This window comes from Hyaena hyaena, unplaced genomic scaffold, assembly GCF_003009895.1.
Source record: "Hyaena hyaena isolate Hyena2069 unplaced genomic scaffold, ASM300989v1 scaffold_38, whole genome shotgun sequence".
In the NCBI taxonomy this organism is placed as follows: domain Eukaryota; kingdom Metazoa; phylum Chordata; class Mammalia; order Carnivora; family Hyaenidae; genus Hyaena; species Hyaena hyaena.
The window spans coordinates 321,003-342,033 of record NW_024080670.1 but is presented as its reverse complement, the minus strand read 5'-3'; the positions used below and the strand labels follow the sequence as shown (position 1 = coordinate 342,033).

Genomic DNA, 21,031 nt, shown 5'->3' with positions numbered 1-21,031 from the left:
TGTGTTTGCGGGTGGCCTCTGTGTGCGTGAGCAGCGGGGGTCCTTCCTTCCTGCACATCCCGGAAACCTTCCCCTGCCCGTGCCCACGGCTCCGTTAGCATTGACCCTGGTGCAGCCCTGCTGGTGACCAATTTGCTCAGCTTTTGTTTGCCCGATAAATGTATTTAGTTCTATTTAAAAAAAAAAAAGTGGTTCATATGTATTGTTTTTTCCTTTTTTTCCCCCACTCCTATCTTTGGAGAGTATTTTCACAGGATATAGTGAGGGGGGACATTTTCTATTCCTCCCCAAATCCCCAGCATATTAAAATTCTAGTTCCACTGTTTTCTGGCCTCCATTGTTTTAAGTAACCTCCCCGCTAAATGTAATGTCTTTTGTTCTCTCAGCTTCTTGGATCTTTGTTGTCCAGTTTGTCTGTGGCTACGGGAACTGTGCTGTGGGTACCGAGGCCCGTACTTCAGCTTCCTGCCTCGAGATGGATGGCTCTCTGGGGGAGTTTGAGGCCTTTCTCCAGCACAGGGCGCTCGCCTGGCCGCACCCAGCTAACACCCCCAGGGGCAGCAGGGATCCGAGATCACAGCTCAGTCTCGGGGCTCAGGCCTCCCTGAGCTCTTCACTCACTGAGTCGAGCTTCCCCCACCCCCTTTCCTGCCTCACTTTCCTCTCTTCTTCCCCTGTGCTTCCTCCCATCGTCTCCCAGATAAACCACCTGCACCACAGCCCTCAGTCATGGCCTGTTCTGGGGGCAGTGAAAGCAAAGTGATGGGTCCCAGAGGTAGCCCTGCAGAGCAGCCCCTCCAGATGAGATTCCGGAATCGGTTCACTTGCTGGTCAGTTGGCAAAAGGTAGCCCAGTGCTGGCGGGACGTCCCAGGAGCTACCAACAAATGTGCACACACAGCAAGTTCTCGGGGGCTAAAGCTGGGCTCCTGATAACTCAGATCAGCAGATCGGATCCCATCCCTGTCCCTAAAGGGGAGCGTCTTTGACGGCCAGGGGGCCTTTCTAAGGCCACCTGCAGCCTCACAAGGTGGAATTTTCCCTCATCCAGGTCCGTCTCCACCTCCCTCTTCCTCTCCAGGCCAACACTCAGTTGATTTTGGCCTCGCGCAGGCAGGGAGTCACAGTCCGCGGCCTCACCAAAGGGCTGCGGACACCAGGGAGTTTGGGCTGAGAGCGAGGAGACCAGAGGCCTTGCAGGGGGCCCTGCCGACATGGCGGCGCTCTGGGGGCCCCTGGGGGGGACACCTAGATGCTGTCCTGTGTGACGGCGGATGGCTGACACCTCCCTCAGCCTTGGGTACTCGGGGCCAGCACGGCCTCCATGAGAGAGCCGGGGACAGCCGGGCAGCACTCCGGAACGGGCTCGGTGTAGCCAGAGGACCCTCCTGTGAGGCCAGGAGAGACCAGAGGACGCCCCTCAGGCTAACGACAAGGGATGGACACTCGGGTCAGCAAGCAGCCCAGTGGTGACCGTCCCCGAGGCCGGGCATGAAGTCAGTGTTGCTGCCAAGGAGTTGGCCTTCCAAGGTGTCAAAGGCGATAAGATCAGGGAGGAGCAGAAGCCCGGCCGCTGGAGGTCGGGGGCTCTACCCGCCACACCCGGCAGCCTGGTCACCCGGGGCTCCGGGACAACGGCTGCGAACCCGAGGCCCATACCGGTGGGACGGCTCAGCAGGCAATGAGGGTACCATTTGCTTTCAATCAAAAACGCAGAGGCAGTGGGCTTGAAACCCTGTCCTGTGGTCATTTCCCCAATCCCGGGTTCCCCTTCCGGATGGGTCCCAGCATCGTTCTCTGGCCCCTGCAGGAGGGGCCACACAGAAGCCCCTGCCACCTGCCCCCATGTGAGACTCACCGGAAGCAGCTGAGTGACTCAGGTGGGCTGTGAGGGTTACCGTCACCCCGACGACGTGCAGATCGTGGCGGTGGCAGAGCCCTGAGGCAGGGGTGACTTCAGCTCCGCTTCTCTGACTCGGTCCTCCCTGCTCTTCCGCCTTACCCGCAGGCTGTCAGCCACACGTGTCCCCGAAGGCATGAACTGCCGCCCAAAAATGTGGGGCCCCAGCCCGGGCAGTACAAGGGGCAGCGGGAGGGGCTCTCAGCAACTCACAGGCTCAGGGACACCGACCCCACTTCTCCGGTGCCCCGCCCCCCCCCGCGGCTCTCCCACGCCACCGGCAGTCCAGACGCCCTTCCACTGCCCCACGTTCCCTCAGTAACAGGGACAGGCAAGGGTTTCAGTTGTCGCCAGTGAAGGAGCGGGTGACACCACCCCCGAGAGCGAGCACTTCCTGGCCACCACTGCAGCTGAACTTGCTTCGTGCGTTTAATTGGCCTTCACGTTTCCTCCTGCAAGATGCCCGCTCGCGACTTTCTCACGTGTTTCTCTTCAGCCACACGCGTGCGTTGCTACTTAAGCCTATTTCAAATGGATTCCGTTTTTAAATTTTTTTTAATGTTTTATTTATTTTTTTAAGAGAGAGATAGAGACAGCATGAGCAGGGGAGGGGCAGAGAGAGAGAGGGAGACACAGCATCTGAAGCAGGCTCCAGGCTCTGAGCTGTCAGCACAGAGCCCGTCGCGGAGCTCGAACTCACGAACCGTGAGATCGTGACCTGAGCCGAAGTCGGACGCTCCACTGACTGACTGAGACCTCAACGCGCCCCATGGATTCCGTTTTTAAAATGAGCACAGAACACGTACAGCAGAGGCCACAAACCGTAGGTGTGTAGCTAAGATTTGAGTGTGGCCACCGCGTGGATGGACAGACAACGGGTGCCTCAGCCCAGAGTCCCTGTGCCGGTCCTCGGCCACGCCCCCCCCCATGGGTGACCTCCTCGTGTCTGATTCCTGTCAACAATGGACGGAGCTGGAGAGTGAATGTTAAGTGGAATAAGTCAGGCAGAGAAAGACAAATACCGTATGATCTCACTCACGTGTGGAATATAAGAAACAGAACAAAAGGGCAGAGGGGAGAGAGAGAGAGAGAGAGGCAAACCAAGAAGCAGACTTAACTCCAGAGGACACGCAGGTGGTGACCGGAAGTGGGGGGATGGGGAACAGGTGATGGGAATGAAGGCGAGTACTGTGATGGGCCCCAGGCGGCGTGGGGAAGTGCCGAATCGTTATGCCTGAAGCCAGTATCATCACACTGTATGCTCACTATACTGGAATTTACATTAAAACTTTAAAAAAAAAAAAACAATTGATAGGAGACTTGTGTTGATTCCAGCTTGGAGCTCAGACGCACAGAACCACGGGCTTCTGGGCACCTGTCTTTTTTCTTTTTAATTTTTTAATGTTTTTTATTTATTTCTGAGAGAGAGAGAGAGAGAGCAGGGGAGGGTCAGAGAGAGAGGGAGGCAGAATCTGAAGCAGGCTCCAGGCTCTGAGCTATCTGTCAGCACAGAGCCCGACGCAGGGCTCGAACCCACAGACCTTCGGACGCTTAAGCAACTGAGCCCCTCAGGCACCCCAGGGCACCTGTCTTTTTGTGCGATGCTCCTGGGAATGCTTAGAGAGGAACCGCCAGGTCCCAGGGCTGGCGGGCATTGAAGGGGAGACGGGCTTTCCCTCCCCCCACCCCACCTCCCCGGCAGGTAGGAGAGAGTTCCCTCCATGCTTTGTGTGCCGAAAGCTAGTGGGGGTTGTGCGGGCAGAGGGGGCTGTGACTGTGACTGATCGGCATGCCTCTGATGACTGATAAGGGTGGGCATTTTTCACGCTTAATTGATGATTCCTGTTTTCTTGTGTTAAATACCTGCTCCTGTCTGTTTCCACTTTTCCACTTGGCCGCTTGGGTTTGGCTAATCTGTGGGAGTTCCTTACCTATTCTGGGCCCCCGGGGACCAGGTCTATCAACCGCATTGCAAACCTCTCTTGCCAGGGTCTCTCAGAGCTGCGGGGACACTGTGCTGTCTCCTCTCCCCACAAACACATTGTCCCCTGAAGCTCGGGCCACCAGCGCTCAGAAGACAGTCCCTGGGCAGCTCTGGGCTCACCCGTGTCTGGGCTGGTACTTTCTTGTTGTTTTCCTTCTCTGCATATTTCCACTTTTTCATGCTACCTCGGTTATAATTTTAGAAGGGTTTTTTTTTTTTCTTATTTCATTCAGAGTATTACCACTAGGGCTTTAAGAGGGGTCATCAGAAGGGGTGCCTGCCTGGGTGACCGACTTCACTCAGGTCATGATCTTGCGGTGTGTGGGTTCGATCCCCACGTTGTGCTCGGTGCTGACAGCTCAGGGTCTGGAGCTCCTTCGGATTCTGTTCCTCCTTCTCTCTCTGCCCCTCTCCCGCCAGGTTCTGTGTCTCTCCTTCAAAAATAAACATTTAAAAATTAAAAAAATAAAAATAAAAAGAGGAGTCATCAGGCTATCTAATCCGCCACGTTGCCAAATCTGGAAGTCTCCAGTTACTTTTGAATTATCATGTTCTGACCCTGAGGATCTTCCACAAAAACAACACAGCGATCCTCAAGGCTCAGGCCCACAGACACTGGGTCAACAAGGGGATGTTTGCTAGAAAAACAGATCTCCAGGCCTGCCGCAAACTCGCTGATCCTGGATCTGTAGGGATGGAGCCCAAGACCCTCCATTCTAGCCAGCATTTCGGATGGGCCTCCCCTGCTGAATGGCTGCCCTGGACAGATGGCCTCTCCCAGAGGGCTGCTTAGGGACAAGTTACATTCTCGAGTGGCTAGAATATCCCCACATAACAGAACAAAGGTGGCTCCAGCCTCACGCCACACAGCAGAATTAACTCACAATGGACCACGGACCCAAACCACGGAACTCTCAGGAGAAAACATAAGAATGAGTCATGTGACTTTGGATCCAGTGAAATCTTTTTAGTTGTGATGCCAAAACTACGAGTGGCAAAAGAGGAAAATAAATGGAACTTCATCAAAATGAACAAATTCTGGGGCGCCTGGGTAGCTCAGTCGGTTAAGCGTCTGACCTCGGCTCAGGTAATGATCTCACAGTTCGTGGGTTCGAGCCCCGCGTCGGGCTCTTTGCTGACAGCTCGAAGCCCGGAGCCTGCTTTCCCCACTCGTGCTCTGTCTCTTAAAAATGAATAAATGTTAAAAAAACAACTTAGACTATATAAGGAACTCATAACTCAATAATAAAAAGACGACTCAGTTTATAAATAGGCAAATGGGCTGAACAGACATTTCTCAAAAAAGGTCTAGAGATGGCCCCTACGTGCACAAGCAGAAAGGGTCAACACCGGTAGCTGACCCATGCCACGCCACGGTGGCACCGTGAAAATATGCTGAGCGCAGGAAGCCAGACACAAAATGCCACGCGCTGTGGGATTCCATTTGTAGGAGATTCCAAAACAGATACATGCAGAGATACCAAGTACCTTAGTGGTTGCCAGGGGCTGGGGTGGGGGAATGGAGGTGACCGCTGGTGGGTACAGGGTTTCTTTGGGGGTGACAAAACATTCTAAGCCTGGGGGGAATGGGTGCACAACTGAATAGATTCAAGACTAGTTGTCTACGTCGAGTGGATGAGTTCTAGGATATGTGAATTCTATCTCAATAAACTTGCTTTTTTAAATGGCGGAAAGGTTATTTTTGTGCATCTGCCCCCTCTGTCTGTGAGGACAGAATTTGTGCCATCTGATGGCCTTGCAGAGAGCACAGAGCTGTCGCTGCAGGTGAGGTCCCCATGCCCGCCCATCTGCAGGGGCGGCCTCCCCATGAATTGGACAGGGGCCGGGGCCCTGGACCCTCCTGCCTGGGCCTGTGACCGGGTCCACATTTCGGGTCCTGCCTCTACCTGGCGGTCAGTGGGGCGCCCTGGGCTGGTGCTCCCTTGGCTATTGATGTGGAAGTTACGGGTCATGTCCTCATTCTGGCCTCCGGGCCCAGTGTCAGCTGGGAAAGATTGGCACAGGAAATAGGAGCTTGATAGGAAAAACCGGACTCTACTGCTTTGGGACATCACCAAAAACCAGTTTACAGTTAAGTGGAAGTGACCGGGAGCTATGAAGCCTGAGCTGGGCCCGCTCACCCCCGGGGGAAGGAATGACCAAACCTGCAGGTCAGAGCTTTTCTGGTGAAAAAAATAGGAGCTATTTGGCTAAAGCAAGGCACCGGATGCGATCACACGGAGGGACATCGCGCTAAGAGATAAAGCCAGTTACGGAGAGACAGATGACTGTGTGATCTCCTTTGCGGGAACACCCTGAACTGGTCAAACTTAGAAACAAAATGGGAGGGGCGGGGCTGGGGAAGGGGCCATGGGACGTCACTGTTCCCCCCTCTAAAGTTGCAGCTATGCAATCAGAAAGTTCTGGAGATCTGTCGTACAACATCGTGCCTAGAGCTACCTATACTGTATTGTACACTGAAAAACTTCCTAAGAGGGTAGATTTCATGTTTAGTATTCTTACCACAGTTGTTGTTTTTTTTAAAGGGAGCTTACAGGACAGTAAATACTATCTCAGTGGTGTTCATACCCACCTATCTATCCATCCACCCACCTCCCCACCCTCCTGTCCATCCATCCATCCATCCATTCACCCCAAACTTCTGACTCTACTCATGTCTAGTGAATGGCAATCAAGGGTTTTATTGTGGCGAGGATGGGAGCTCCACGTCCTGTGTGATATCATTTGGGCATCTTATGAGTAACGCTGCGATGATACAAATAACAGTTATTTTTTCTATTTTTAAAAACGGAAGCCTGTTCCATGAGCAGAGAATACGTCACTTTTCCTAACTACCTCTGAATCCTAACTACCTCACAGCCCAGATTCCTGGTCACCTTCACCTCTCCCAGGTCCCCCGGGGATAGTGCCCGGAGCCCTGGCCTCATTTACAGTCTCTCCTGCCTGCTCCCCGCCTCCTGGGCGCACAGCTCCTCTGGTCCTAACCACACCGTGGGGTCACAGAACCCGGTCTGACCCCCAAGGCAAAAGAAGGGCAAAAGATGTGGGACCCGAGGGCCGAGATGGGAGTCAGGAACCATCAGGAACCATTGGAAATCAGATGGTCTCTCTTTTCCTCTCGTCTCTCTGTCTTCATCTTTGTCAAATAGAAGCTTCATGAAGGCAGACATGCCCTCCTCTTCCCTTCTCGGCTCTCTCCCCAGTGCCAGGCACCCAGGCGGCGCGCAGTGCCTGCTAAGTGCACGGGGTGGCGTGTGCCTGCGTCTCTCTGTGGCTGTGCCAGCCTGGTCCAGGCAGACCCCAGGAAGAGAGCAAGCAGCTGCCCTCGGGTCTCTCCCCAAATTCCTGGGACAGAGAAGCTGACTGAGTGACGGGCAGGTGTAACCCTGGTCCCACAATAGAAACACCTATGGAGGTAGCGGGATACCCCCCGGCAGACACCCCAAAGGGGCCTGGGCACCACCTGGATTTCCACTGCCAAAGGGGCCTGGGCACCACCTGGATTTCCACTGCCAAAGGGGCCTGGGCACCACCTGGATTTCCACTGCCAGGGGAGTAGAGCAGGGAGGGGACAGGCACAAAGACAGAGGTAAGCCAGGGGGCCACACTAGTGGAGGGGAGAGTTTGTGGGGACAACTTCCGATAAAAGGGCTTGGAAAGGAACCGAGGAGCTACTTTTTTTTTTTTTTTAATTATTTCTGAGAGAGAGAGAGAGAGAGAGTGTGTGTGTGTGTGTGTGTGTGTGTGTGAACAGGGGAGGACCAGAGAGAGAGGGAGATGCAGAATCTGAAACAGGCTCCAGCCTCTGAGCTAGCTGTCAACATAGAGCCTGACGCGGGGCTCGAACCCACAATCCGTAAGATCATGACCTGAGCCGAAGTCAGAGGCTTAACCCACTGAGCCACCCAGGTGCCCCCCGAGGAGATACTTTAACAACAAGGTGGAAAGCGATGTGTTCCCTCCAAGGCACCCAACGTCAGACCTCAGTGGTTAGCTTCAAGCGCAGCCGGGGGTCCAGAAATTAACAGGGCGTTTGCCCTCCAGCGGGGGCCTGGGCCTCTCTGGCCGGAAGCCCCAGAACCAGCACGGCCCTGTTTGGAGCTGGATGCTAATCAACTCCAGTCTGGCCTGATTAGACCGCGAGCGGGAGCCGAGGGCCGCCATTCGAGGAGCCTGGAAACTTTATGATGCAAAGCAACGGGGGAGGGGCTGCGGTGGCCCGGAGGAGATGAATGCCATTTGTTCGCGTTGTTTCCGTCGTTTCAGGGGGGAGCGATCTACACGAGCCCCGGCGTGTTGGGCCAGCCCCGGCGGTGCGCCCCAGGCCGCCGCACACCCGAGGGGCGCGCCCGCGACCCCCGCGCGCGCGCGAGTGCATCTCAATGAGGCGTCTCCGTGCAGCCCGCGCCATCCCGGCGTCTACTGCCACCGCCGGCGGCCGGCCAGCCCAGGCCGGAGGCATCCAGGCTCAGGCTCCGCGACATCGGTCCACGTGGAGCTTCTCCCCGGGGCGACCCCGACAGCGGAGAAAGCAGGTGCCGTCTTCTCATGGAGCTCAGGGTCTCCCCCCACCCCCACCCCCGCAGAGCGCACTTGGGGGCCGAGCCCTCCTTGCCATGTGCGGCCTTGGGCAAGTCTTTTAACTTATCTGAGCCCCAGTAGCCTCACCTACGGATAAAAATAGTTCTGACTTCCGGGGGCAGCTGTGAATTAGGAGACAGAGTGACAGCATGCACTGCGGGCCCTGCCCTATTTTTGGCCTTAACATGTGTCAGCTGATGCCGTCACACGCTTGTTCTGCATTGCCTAGGAGGCAATGACTCTTTTGCTCTCATTTTACAAGGACTCAGAGAGGTTAAGTAACTTGCCCGAGATCACACAGAAGCTGGGGGGCCCAGGCTGCTCGATTCCACAGCCCATAAACTTGGGGAACATGATGTGCCTCACAGAGCAGGCACAGGGCGCGCAGAACCGCTCTGATGGGCAGGCGGCAGGTGGAGGAAGTGGAGAGGAAACGGGGTGTCCAGGCCCAGGGAGGAGGTCATCCTCGAAATGAGCATTAATACATAAACTAAACAAGTGAGTGTTTTATGAGGTCTTTGGCTAAGGGCTTCTATCCAAATGGTGTTGTGTGGAGAGTTCAGGTGAAGGGAGACCACATTCTCTGGGATCCGACAGGCAGAGGGGTCTAGTGGGGGTAAGGCCCTGTGGTCTGGAACTGCAACAAGGGGCTGGGGCCCAGGGCCGGGGGACTTGCCGAGTAGATACCCTCTTCCCTGTGGGGGCTGGGAAGAACTGGAGTCTGGGAAGGGAAGGCCCCCGATTGGAGTTGCAGGAGTCAGTAGCCGGTGCCTGAACAGGGCAAGGGCAGAGGGTTGAGGGCTGGGCCGCCCAGCAGAAGGGAGGGTGCAGGGGCAGGGTCACCACCTCTGGAGACAGGGCCCAGGCCTGCGAGGCCTGACGGGGGAGGTCTGGGACATACCTGCCGCGGAAGCAGCAGGGGAGGCCGGGGGGGCTTGGCTCCGTGCGGACCAGCTACTGGCTGCCATGGTCAGTATCAGGGTCGGATCGTTGCCGGAGGGACTCGGGCCACCGCAGGCTAGAAGACGGCTCACCCATAAGGCCCGGGGTACCCGAGGGGGCATCCTCAGAGCTGAGAGGCTGGCCTGCTGAGGCCCCACCGGCAGAGAGCTCCAGAACACCAGGTTCAGGCGTGGCCGTGGGTCCCGGGGACCTTATTAAGCAAGTCCCTTCCCCTCTGTGGCTTCAGGGACGTCCTCTGTTGATGGGCATATCTCCTACATGACGAGGAAAGGAAATAATGGGAGGAGGGGAAGCTCACGGAAGAGGGTCACACTGTCCTGTCCACCTGCTGTCTATACCCGGACACTACTGTCTACACCCATGCAGGCCCCAGAGGCGCTGTCTCAGTGAGACCTGAAAGCAGGCCTTCTAAGGGGCCCGGCACAGCCTCAGGAACAGTTCCACGTGTCTAGAACGGCACTGCCCAACCCGGCAGCCCCTGAGCCACCGCGGCTGTTTCGACTCAGATTTGTAAAGAGCAGGTAAAACTTAAAAACCATCTCCTGGGGGGTGAGGGGGGATGTGGGGGACGGTGCCTTGGCGGGGGGAGGGGGCGCAGGCAGTTGAGTGTCTGATTCTTGATCTTGGCTCCAGTTATGATCATGGTTTGGGAGATGGAGCCCTGTGCCAGGCTCTACGCTGACAGCTCAGAGCCCGTTTGGGATTATCCCTCTCCCTCTCTGCCCCTCCCCCACTTGCACGCACATGCTCTCTCTCTCAAAATAAACTTTAAAAAATTTTAAAATGGGGCGCCTGGGTGGCTCAGTCGGTTAAGGGTCCAACTTTGGCTTAGGTCAGATCTCACGGTTCGTGGGTTTGAACCCTCCCCTGATCATGCTGTCTCTTTCTCACTCTCAGAAATAAATAAAACACTAAAAAAAAAAAAATTAAATTTTCTGAAAGAGAGACAGCGTGAGCAGGGGAGGTCAGAGAGAGAGGGAGACAGAATCCGAAGCAGGCTCCAGGCTCTGAGCTAGCTGTCAGCACAGAGCCCGACGCAGGGCTCGAACCCACGAACTGTGAGATCATGACCTAAGCCGAAGTCGGACGTTTAACCAACTGAGCCACCCAGGCGCCCCTAAAAAAAAAAATTAAAACTGCATTTCTCGGTGCCCGGCATGTGGCTGAGGGCTTTCCCGGTACCCCACCAGCAGGGATGGTCATTACCCCTGCTTTGGTTGGAAGTGACGCTCTGAGGGTTGGTGCCTTGGCCAAGGAAACACAGCATATCAGTCCCGGAGTCCTGCTGCGCTCCACTGCCTCCCTGGGCTTTGTCCACCCTGTGTTCCCAGTCCCCGAAACAAGGCCACCTTCTGGCATCCTCACCTCTAGGACACACGAGACTGTACCCGGCACTCTTTATTGGCTTGGCTGAGGTTCCAGAAGGTTGGGGTGGGGGCTGACTTTGTTTCCCTGGGAGTGAGGGGGGTTATCCTCGCTCAGAACCCATCAGGGGACTTTCTTGGGCAGAGGATTAATGATCCCACTCTCTATGTATTCAAACACCGTGTACGGGTCCTGGTCCCCGTTGAGGGTGATGGCCTTCCGATAGAACGCCTCCAGGTCCGAGGAATTCCTGTAGAACAGATCTATTTTGAGCTTGACCTGCTCTTCCGTGTCTTTCGGGTGCTGCAGGAGGCGGGCCTGGATTTCCATGGTCGGGGGGGGCTTGTACATGAGGTGGTACCTACGACAGAGGGGGGGAAGCGGGTGACCTATGGCCCGGCCCAGAGGGCAGGGGGAGAAGGGGCCTTCTGTCCCACCACTGACCCAGTCGGTCACCATCACCATCAGCACCGGACATTTACCGTACACCGACCGTGTGCACACCCTCGCGGGGCCCTGGCGCTCCCTCCAGAGCACCCAATGTGTGGTCCCTGCCCCTGGGGTGAGGATGGAGGTCAGTGACTGGTGGACAGAACAGAACATAGTATTCTATATCCTATATAGAATATTCTATTCCCAAATTCCTTTCCTTCCTTCCCTTCTTCCCTCCGAACGGTATTTACCCAGCATCTGCTGCCCGTCTGGCACTGTGTCTGCTCCTGGCATGGAGGGCCAGCGAGAAAACGGTTGGCTCTGTGCACACAAGGCTCGCAGCCAAGCGGGGGAGAGGGACATTGGGACAACGAACGTGAGTGCAGGGGACAGGAAGGGCCACAGACAGTCGCTGCTGGGAGGGACCCCGGCGGTAGGGCCACATGAAGGCCACTGTACTTGACTCGGGTCGGTGAGACTGTCCCTCGGCAGCAAGGTTGAGAAATCAGCCTACAGTTTAGGAACATACTGGTCTTTCCTTCCTGCCCCTCCCCACTCCACTCCGGAGCCCATACCCAGAAACAGGGCCCTGGGTACTAAGACAGATAGCCTGGGTGCCAGAGAGGATGGAAGCTGCTAGCTCTTCACGATTGTGGGGGACTTTCAACTGCGTTTCAACACGAACACAGTGATTGCACTTGGAAAGACTGGAATAAACCCTGGAATTCGCCTCCTGGGACCGTAGGTCGGCCCCCGGGTGAATTGGCTCCCGTGGGGACATTTGCACAGCAGTCACGTCTGTAGTGTGCCATGTGCAGAAGGAGCCTTCCGAAGCGCCCCAGGGACATCTGCCCAGTGCAGCCACTTCACATGCCGGGGCCGGAACTCTGACTCGAGGGCATTTTGCCTCGGACGTTCGTTTCCTGGCCGCTCTTCCAGGCAGGGGGTCCACAGACACTGCCCAGAGGAACTGCCTGGGTGAACCGTCTTTCTGGAGTCTTCTGTCAGCGTCAGCCCCCGACCCCTCACATGGCCAGCCCCCGCCGGGGAGCCTGGCACAAACCTTTCTCCCGTGACGGGATCCATTCTTCTCAGGGTCAGCCGCTCAATGATAGAATCTAATGGCACGTTCAGGAAAAACACCCTGTGGGGAGAGAGCGACAGCACGGCCAGCTGGGGAGGACCTGGCTGGCCTCACGGCACCTTCCCCGCGTGCAGGTGGGGCCCCAGGAGCCATCTCTCAGGGGCTCCGGGTACCAAGCTCTCTGGCGCCACCAGGGAGAGGCACAGGTGGCAGCCTCCCGGCTTGGAAGCCTGGGCTACAGTCCGCCTCCACCATGGGCTTTTCCGTGTGACCCTCGGGCCACTCACACGTCCTCACTCAGACTCCGTTTGCTGAGCCGCAAAATGGGGCTAATGACCGCCCCCTGGTGCTGGCGATCTGGTGACAGGAAGCTTGTGCCAAGCTTAGCGCAGGGTTTGTGCGCACTTGGTGCTTCCACGTGGCAGCCGGTGCTATAGCGTGATCTCTATGATCACGGGATAGCCTTCTCGAGAGTTCGGCCCCCCTGGCTGCCCGTGCCCTCCCTGTGGACGCTGCTCAGCCTCCTCACGTCCTCTTTCACAAAGGAGCCCCGGACCCAAGGGAGCAGAGCCTTTGAAAGTCAACAGCCCAGATCAGAGCCCAGAGGGAAAGATACGGCACCCGCTTCTGATAACCCGGGTCTCGCCGAAATCCCTCTGGATGGCCGAATCCCCCCTTTGTGACAATGGGACCCTTTCTTTATATAAAACCTGAGGACAGAGGTTTTCAATCTGGGGTGATTTTGCCCCGAGAAGACACTTGGCAATATATGGGCCACTTGTGGTTGTCACAACAGGGGTTGTCACATCCTCTGATGAGGGGGACTGGAGGAGGACAGCCCCCACCACGAAGAATCATCGAGACGCAGTGGCCATGGCGCCAGGGTTGGCAGATGGGACAGAGGTGAAGGGCTGGAGATCTGGGTGGAGGAGGTGGGGTATGGAGGCGAAGGGCCAAATGTTCACGGTGCCTGCCCTCAGGTACCTCCAGGTCCCGTCTTCTGATGTGAAACTATCCCGGTTTGTTTTAAAAAAATGAACTTCTGGAATATTCCATTGCTCATTCCCCGCTCACTCATCCATCTTCTAATTCCTAGATGCATTTATTGGCTGTCTGCTGTGCGCCAAGCATCACCGTAAGCTCCCGAGCTGACCCACCCTCTGAGTGGAGCTGAGACACGCTATTCAATGGGGTCACCGTCCCTGACATCTGGGTTCAATGATCGATGTGTGCGCCTCCCACTGTGGCAACATCAGTGACAAGGACGTCGGTGACGACAGGCATCCCCGGTGCACCCAAAGTCATGTCCATTCCACTTCCACGTAAGTAAACCCAGGTGAGAAGCAGCTCTGAGTGTAAGAAAACGCACGCAAACGAAATTTCCTGCCTTCACTCTCGGGGTGGAGTCTCTTCAGGACCAATACTCTGTCTCTTCCAAGTTCAAGAACAAAGAAGGCCTTCACCCTGGCCCAGAAATGCTGGTTCAGCAGGTGCCGGAGGGAGCCCAGAACTCCCCTGACACGACTCTGCTGCCTAGGAGAGGACCTGGGCGAGGGATTCTGAACTGAGAACCCTGCAGGCCCCGTGATCCCTGGGAATTAGATACAAGCTGTTAACAGGGCACCTGGGTGGCTCAGTTGGTTAAGCATCTGACTTCCACTCAGGTCACGATCTCATGATTCATGAGTTCGAGCCCCGTGTCGGGCTCTGTGCTGCTAGCGTGGAGCCTGGACCCCATTTGAAGTTCTGTGTGTTTCTCTCTCTCTGCACCTCCCCTGCCCCTGCTCACACACTCTCTCTCTCTCAAAAATAAATAGGGGTGCCTGGGTGGCTCAGTCGGTTGAAAGTCCGACTTCGGCTCACATTATGATCTCACAGTTCTTGGGTTTGAGCCCCGCATCAGGCTCTCTGCTGACAGTTCAGAGCCCAGAGCCTGCTTCCAATTCTGTGTCTCCCTCTCTCTTCTCCTCCCCTGCTCTTGCTCTCTCTTTCTCTCAAAAGTAAATAAACATTAAAAAAATTTTTAATTTTTGTAAAAAGAGATACAAACTATTGGCCACATGTATTTTCTGGGAGGAGATGGGTCCATGTTTCTCAGATTCTCAAAGGGGTGCCATTTTTTTTAACAAATTACTTATTTTTTAAAAATATTTATTTATTTTTGAGACACAGAGAGACAGAGCACTAGCAGGGGAGGGGCAGAGAGAGAGACACACACAGAATTGGAAGCAGGCTCCAGGCTTTGACCTGTCAGCACAGAGCCCGACGTGGGGCTCGAACTCAAGCTGTGAGATCATGACCTGAGCTGAAGTTGGACACCTAACTGACTGAACCCCACAGGTGCCCCCTTTTTTTTTTTTGGTTTACTTATTTTTGAGAGAAAGGGAAAGAGTCAGGGAGGGGCAGAGAGAGAATCGTAAGCAGGCTCTGAGCTGTCAGTACAGAGCCCAATGTGGGGCTCAAACTCAGGAACCATGAGATCATGACCTGAGCCGAAGTCAGCCACTTAACCGACTGAGCCACCCAGGTGCCCCTTCAAAATGCTTAACTCAGGCATCATGATACACAATGTTATATTCATTTTATGTGTACAACGCAGGGACTTGACAATTACACATGTTATGAAACCCTCCTACCATGAGTGTAAGCCACCATCAGTCCCCACGGGAAGTTATTACAATATTACTGACTCTATTCCCTATGCTGTATTTCTCACCCCCAGGACTTAACTTATTTCATAACTGGAGGTTTGTACCTCTTAATCCCCTTTACCCATTTCGCCCATCTCTAATTTCCCACCCTCTGGCCAGAAAACCAGTTTGTTTTCTAAACCAGTTTGTTTTCTGTGTTTATGAGCCTATGTCTGGGTTTTGTTTGTTTGTTCATTTGTTTTGTTTTGTTTTGATTCATATGAGTGAAATCATATGGCATTTGTCTTTCACTGTCTGACTTATTTCACTTAGCGTTATACCTCCTAGGTCCATCCGTGTTGTTGCAAATGCAAGATCTCATTCTTTTTATGGCTGAGTAATATTCCATTGTATATACGTACTACATCTTTATCCGTTCATCAGTCGATGGATACTTGGGCTGCTTCCCTATTTGGTCTATTAAATATAGACAAATATGGGATGCCTGGGTGGCTCAGTCAGTTAAGTGTCCGACTTTGGCTCAGGTCATGATCTCACGGTTTGTGGGTTCGGGCTCTGTGCTGACAGCTCAGAGCCTGGAGCCTGCTTCAGATTCTGTGTCTCCCTCTCTCTCTGACCCTCCCCTGCTCACGTTGTCTCTCTCCCTCTCTCTCAGAAATAAATAAAACATTAAAATTTTTTAAATAATAAATATAGACAAATATTTCAAAATATTTCATATTTTGTCCATATTTTGTCCATATTTTGTAGGGGTGCCTATATCTTTTTGAATCGGCGTTTTCATTTTCTTCGGGTAAATACCCGGAAGTAGAATTTCTGGGTCATCTGGTGTCTCTATTTTTAATTTTTAAAGGAATCTCTACACTATTTCCATGGTTGCTGTGCCAATTTACATTCCCACCAACAGTGTGTGAGGGTTCCCTTTTCTCCACGTCTTCACCACTTGTTATATCTTCTGTTGTTAATTGTTCATTGTAGCCATTCTGACAGGTGTGAGGTCGTATTCATCCTGGTTTTGATTTGCATTTCCCTGATGATGAGTGATGTTGGGCATCTTTTCATGTGTCTGTGGGCCATCTGGATGTCTTTTTCAGAAAAATGTCTATTCAGGTCCTGTCCTTATTAATCTCCTTATTTATTAATTAATCTCCTTATTAATTTTTTTTGGTGTTGAGTTGTGGGAACACTTTATACATTTTGGATACTAACAAGAGGTACCAATTCTTAAAAATGGTTATGAGTCACTTTCGGGGCACCTGGGTGGCTCGGTCGGTTAAGCGTCCGACTTCAGCTCAGGTCATGATCGTGTGGTTCGTGAGTTCCAGGCCCATGTTGGGCTCTGTGCTGACAGCTCAGAGCCTGGAGCCTGCTTTGGACTCTCTCTCTCCTCTCTCTCCGCCCCTTCCCTGCTTGTGCTCAGTCTCTCTTTCTCTCTCAAAACTAAATAAACACTAAGAAATTTTTTAAATGGTTATGAATCACTTTGATCTGAGTCCAAGCCTCCTGTTTTACTGAGATGAAGGCCATGGCCATGTCCGACTGAGGAGGGGGCACAGCTGGGCTGTTCTGCATGCTGTATGCAGTCTGTATACTCGCTGCTTCCCTGGGCGTATATAGATCCCTGCTGATTGCCCCGATTCCCACCTGGGGAGCCCCCCCGCCCCGTCCTCTCTCATCCCTGTGACTTGTTTGAAGTTAACTCACCCTGGGGGTGGCCATTCTGAGTGCGGGCTCCTCGTGCCCATAGCAGTTGGACCAGGATGCAAAGCTGATCCAAGCCAGGCCAATGAGAGGCTGCACCATGGTGTGCCAGAAATGAGCTTCCTTTTTGCTGGGGCTGCTAAGCTGATGGTAACGGGACCTGGGGTTGCCTGGAGCCTGCACCCAGAGAAAGCCTACCTGAGAATGAAGCCTGTCCCGAGAGGGGGAGGGAGAGAAGAGGCGGGTGGGGGGAGACAGATGGTGAGACACACTGTTTGGGGCCCTGAATCAAGCTGTGCCTGAAGCTGACACACACCTCAATGTTTCCCTGACACGAATACACAAATCTCCTCCTTTGCTTTAGCTGATTTGACCTTGGATTCCTACAACCTAATACCCCTAGTCTCTCGGATGCCCCCTGGCTTCTGCCAAATGTGTCAACTTAAAAAAAGAAATGTGAATCCTGGAGCCAAATGCTGTCTCTCCTTCAAGGCAAGGTCTCCCCCTGCCTTTTCTTCTCTCTCCCTCACTCCGCCCAGGCTGTTTGCTGGGGTGTGCTCCCGCCCAGTTGCCTAGAAGCCCCTCTACAGCCTGGGGAGGGGGGCGGGGCTGGGAGCCTCGAAAACCCACCTCTTCCCTGTGCCCTGGGTTCTTGATAATGATCTCCATTCACCACGTGCAGTAGAATAACAGCCACCAGATAAAACATGCGAGATCGGCGAGTGTCTGCAACATGGGAGCACCGGCGTTTGAACGTCCTTTCATCCCTTCCACTCCAAACACGCGGGGGGCCCCTCCCACCCCCGAGACTTGCGAGACCCAACAGCAACACCGAAACGTGGCTGTCACCGTGGCTGTCACCGTGGCTGGCGGCTGGCGGTGCCGCTCTGGACGCCGACGCCAGTAGAAAGGGAGCCGGTTTGGAAATCCCTGATAATTGATGTTGCTTCATAAACAAACAAGCCCCAATTGAAAGATTTTTTTCACCCAGCATCTCAAGACTGCTTGTCGTCATTCATGGGAATGACTTCTGAAAGGCTGGCGCGATCAGAAGCACGAAGGCACCAAACTGGTACTTGAAACGCGTCGCTGGGAACAGCCTCACTGGAGAAGGAGCCGTGTTTCCAGGCTGGAGGCTTCTGATTAGCCAGCCTCCTGGAGCTACGGTGCCAGAGCCGGCTGGCGGGGCTGGAGCGGGGAGCCGGAGCCAGCGTGCGCCCCGCCCGGCCGGCGCTATGCGTTCTGCTGCTCGTTTATAATCACACAGCCAGGAGCCAGGATCGGGCTGGCAACGGAGTTCAAGAGGCGTTCAAGAGTACCCGAAGCAGGGCGGGCAGTATGCTGTAGTATGGGGGTGCTAGCACTCACCAGGGGATTGCTGAGCTCTGCGGAGCTTCAGGCTGGTGGGGGCCTCAGGAGGGAGGCGGAAGGTCCCCTGGGAGGCCTCCTACTGCCCCCGCTGCTCAAAGTGGGGTTCCCGCATGGGCAGCACGGGCACCACCTGGGAACCCGGCACTATCACCCGCCTCACCACTGAATTGGAGCCTAATAGGACCCACAGTGAGTTGTGTGCACAAGGTTGAAGAAGCCGTGCTCCGATCCCGCGTTTCCAAGATTTGTCTGATGCAGAGAATCACCGGGGGGCTTGTCTGAAACACAGACTCTGGGCGCCCCCTCAAGGACAGCAGAGGGGCTGGGACAGGTGTATTTGAAAGTCAGCAGCTCAGGGGACTCCCATGCGCGGTTCGCGGTTCTAATCCCAGCTCTCGCTCTTGGCCGCACCCTGGAATCATCAAAGGGCTTTTGGGAATGGTGAGGACTGCGTCCCACCCTAGAGGTTTAGCTATAATTGGCCCAAGGTGAGGCCTGGGAATGGAGATTTTTTTCAAAGCGCCCCAAGTGACTGTAGTATGTAGTCAAGGTTGGGAACCACTGCTCTGATCCAATCTGCTCAGTGTATAAGATGGGGAAACTGAGTCCCAGAGAGACGAGGCCTCGCACTCCATCACCCAGGGCATTGGTGTCAGATACCCAGTGGCAGCTGGGGTCTCTTGACTCACACTCATGGTGCCTCCTCTGGCCACACTGCCTGGGGCTCTGTTTGGGGAGCAAAGAAAGCTTTCTTCTTCAAAGAACTTGAAGTTTACCATGTGCTCCAAAAGCTAAATTCACAGGAAGTTGAGGGATGGAACTTTCTCTGGACCCATGCATAGATTTGGTAAATTGAGAGATATGACATACGATAACTGACTCTAAATAAAAAATGGCATCCAGCACTGCCCAGAGGCAGGGTCCTGCCCTTGGTGGCCTCTTGATTTTAAGCAATAAGCCTCCACAAAACTCTGTACAAAGCACCATGGTATAACTACCATGAGATACCACTTCATGCTTATCTGGGTAGCTATCATAAACAACCCAGCAAATAACAAGTGTTGACGAGGATATGGAGAGAATGGAACCCTAGTGCGTTGCTAATGGGAAGGTAAAATGGTGTATCTCCTGGGTGGTTCCTTGAAAAACTAAACATGGTACCCTACAATTCAGCTATTCCACTGAGTATAAATCTAAAATGAGGGAAAGTGGACACTGAAACAGATATTTGCAAACCCAAGTTCAGAGCAGCATTATTCACAGTAGCCAAAAGATGGACATAACCCAGATGTCTAAGGATGGCTGGGTAGATAAACAGAATGTGGTCCATACACACAATAGAATATTGCTCAGCCTTAAAAGGGAATGAAATCCTGACACCTGCTATAACATGGATGAACCTTGAGGACGTTACACTCTGTGAAATAAGTCAGACACAGAAGCATGAATATTGTCTGATCCCATTTCCATGAAGTATCTAGAGTCATCTAATTCATAGAGATGGAGAGTAGACTGGCGGGAGCCAGGGGGTGGGAAGAGGGTTGGGGATTCAGGGTACAACTGTTTCAGTTGAGCAAGATGAAAGAAGTTCAGGAGATGGGCAGTGGTGAAGTTGCACAATACTGTGAATATACTTACTGCTACTGACGTGTATACTTAAAAATGGCTAAAATAGTAAATTTCATGATATGTACATCTTACCTTAATAAGACACAATTGCTGTGAGGTAGTTTATAGGCAGGATGGTGAAGGCAGGGCGAGGGGCAGTTCTCTGGCCTTGTATAAACTTACAGATTATTTTTTTAATGTTTTTATTTATTTCTGAGAGAGAGAGAGACAGTGCACGCAGGGGAGGGTCAGAGAGAGAAGGAGACACAGAATCTGAAATAGGCTCCAGGCTCTGAGCAAGCTATCAGCACAGAGCCTGATGCGGGGCTCAAATGCGTGAACCGCAAGATCATGACCTGGGCCGAAGTCGGACGCTTAACCAACTGAGCCACCCAGGCGCCCCTAAACTTCAAATTTAATAAGGTTCTGAATACATAAATGCAAACAAAGAAATGGACACACCAGAGAATATGAACCATAGCTTAGTACTAAATCTAAACTAGCTATGATGCCAATGCTATACAAACATTCAGAAAATAGAGGAAGAGAGAAGAGAATTTATCTTATTAGGCAGCCTCTCCCTGATACCAAAAACCGGACAAAGACATTACAAGAAAACTGCAGACCTAGATCCCTCATGAGTATAGAAGCAAAAATATTCAATAAAATGTTAACAAACTGAATCCAGCAATACATGAAAAAAGTAACATGTTATAACTAAGTGGGAAAGAAAAATCTCATTCAACATCCAAAATCCATCAATGTAGTTCACCCTACTATATTAGATTAAAGGAGGAAAAACTACATAATCATATCAACAGATGCAGGAAAAGCATTTAACAAGATTTTACATCAATTCATGATAAATACTCTAAGCAAACTAGAAATAGAAGGTAACTTCCCCAATTCAATAAATGGTATTTGCAAAAAAACTATAGCTAACATCATATTTAATGGTGGAAGACTGAATGCTTTTCCTTAAGACCAGGTATAAGGCAAGGCTGTCCATTCTCTCCACTCCTATTCAACCTTATACCAGAAGTCCTGGATAATGCCATATGACAAGAAAAGGGAATAATGTACATATTAAAAATGAATTAAAATTAAAATTAAATTAAAAGGGAAGAAGTAAATTTTCTCTATTTGTAGATGACATAATCACCTAAATGGAAGTACCGAAGAATCTTTGAAAAGGTCACTATAACAAGTAAATTTAGTGAATTTGCGGGATAGAAAAATCAATGTACAAAAAAAATAAATTGATCTTCAAGATACTAGTAACAAACAATTGGAAACTGAAACGTTAAAGTACCATTTACAATAGTATATAAAAACGAAATCCTTAGATGTAAAGATAACAAAATAATATGT

General features: G+C 52.8%; 1 protein-coding gene across 3 annotated transcripts in view; it reads right to left on the bottom strand.

The window, feature by feature from the left end:
• Window positions 1–10,873: 10,873 nt before the first annotated feature.
• AK8 (adenylate kinase 8) overlaps window positions 10,874–21,031 on the bottom strand; it is a 126,863-nt gene continuing 116,705 nt past the window's right edge. For 2 of the 3 annotated variants that reach the window (XM_039229429.1, XM_039229432.1), the window contains exons 12-13: window positions 12,309–12,389; window positions 10,874–11,174 (exon numbers count right to left, since the gene is read on the bottom strand). In XM_039229429.1, the coding sequence (XP_039085360.1) occupies window positions 10,937–11,174; window positions 12,309–12,389 (319 nt within the window). In that variant the 3' untranslated portion in view covers window positions 10,874–10,936. The remainder of the gene's footprint in view (window positions 11,175–12,308; window positions 12,390–21,031) is intronic. The other variant, XM_039229430.1, reaches the window with a different exon arrangement.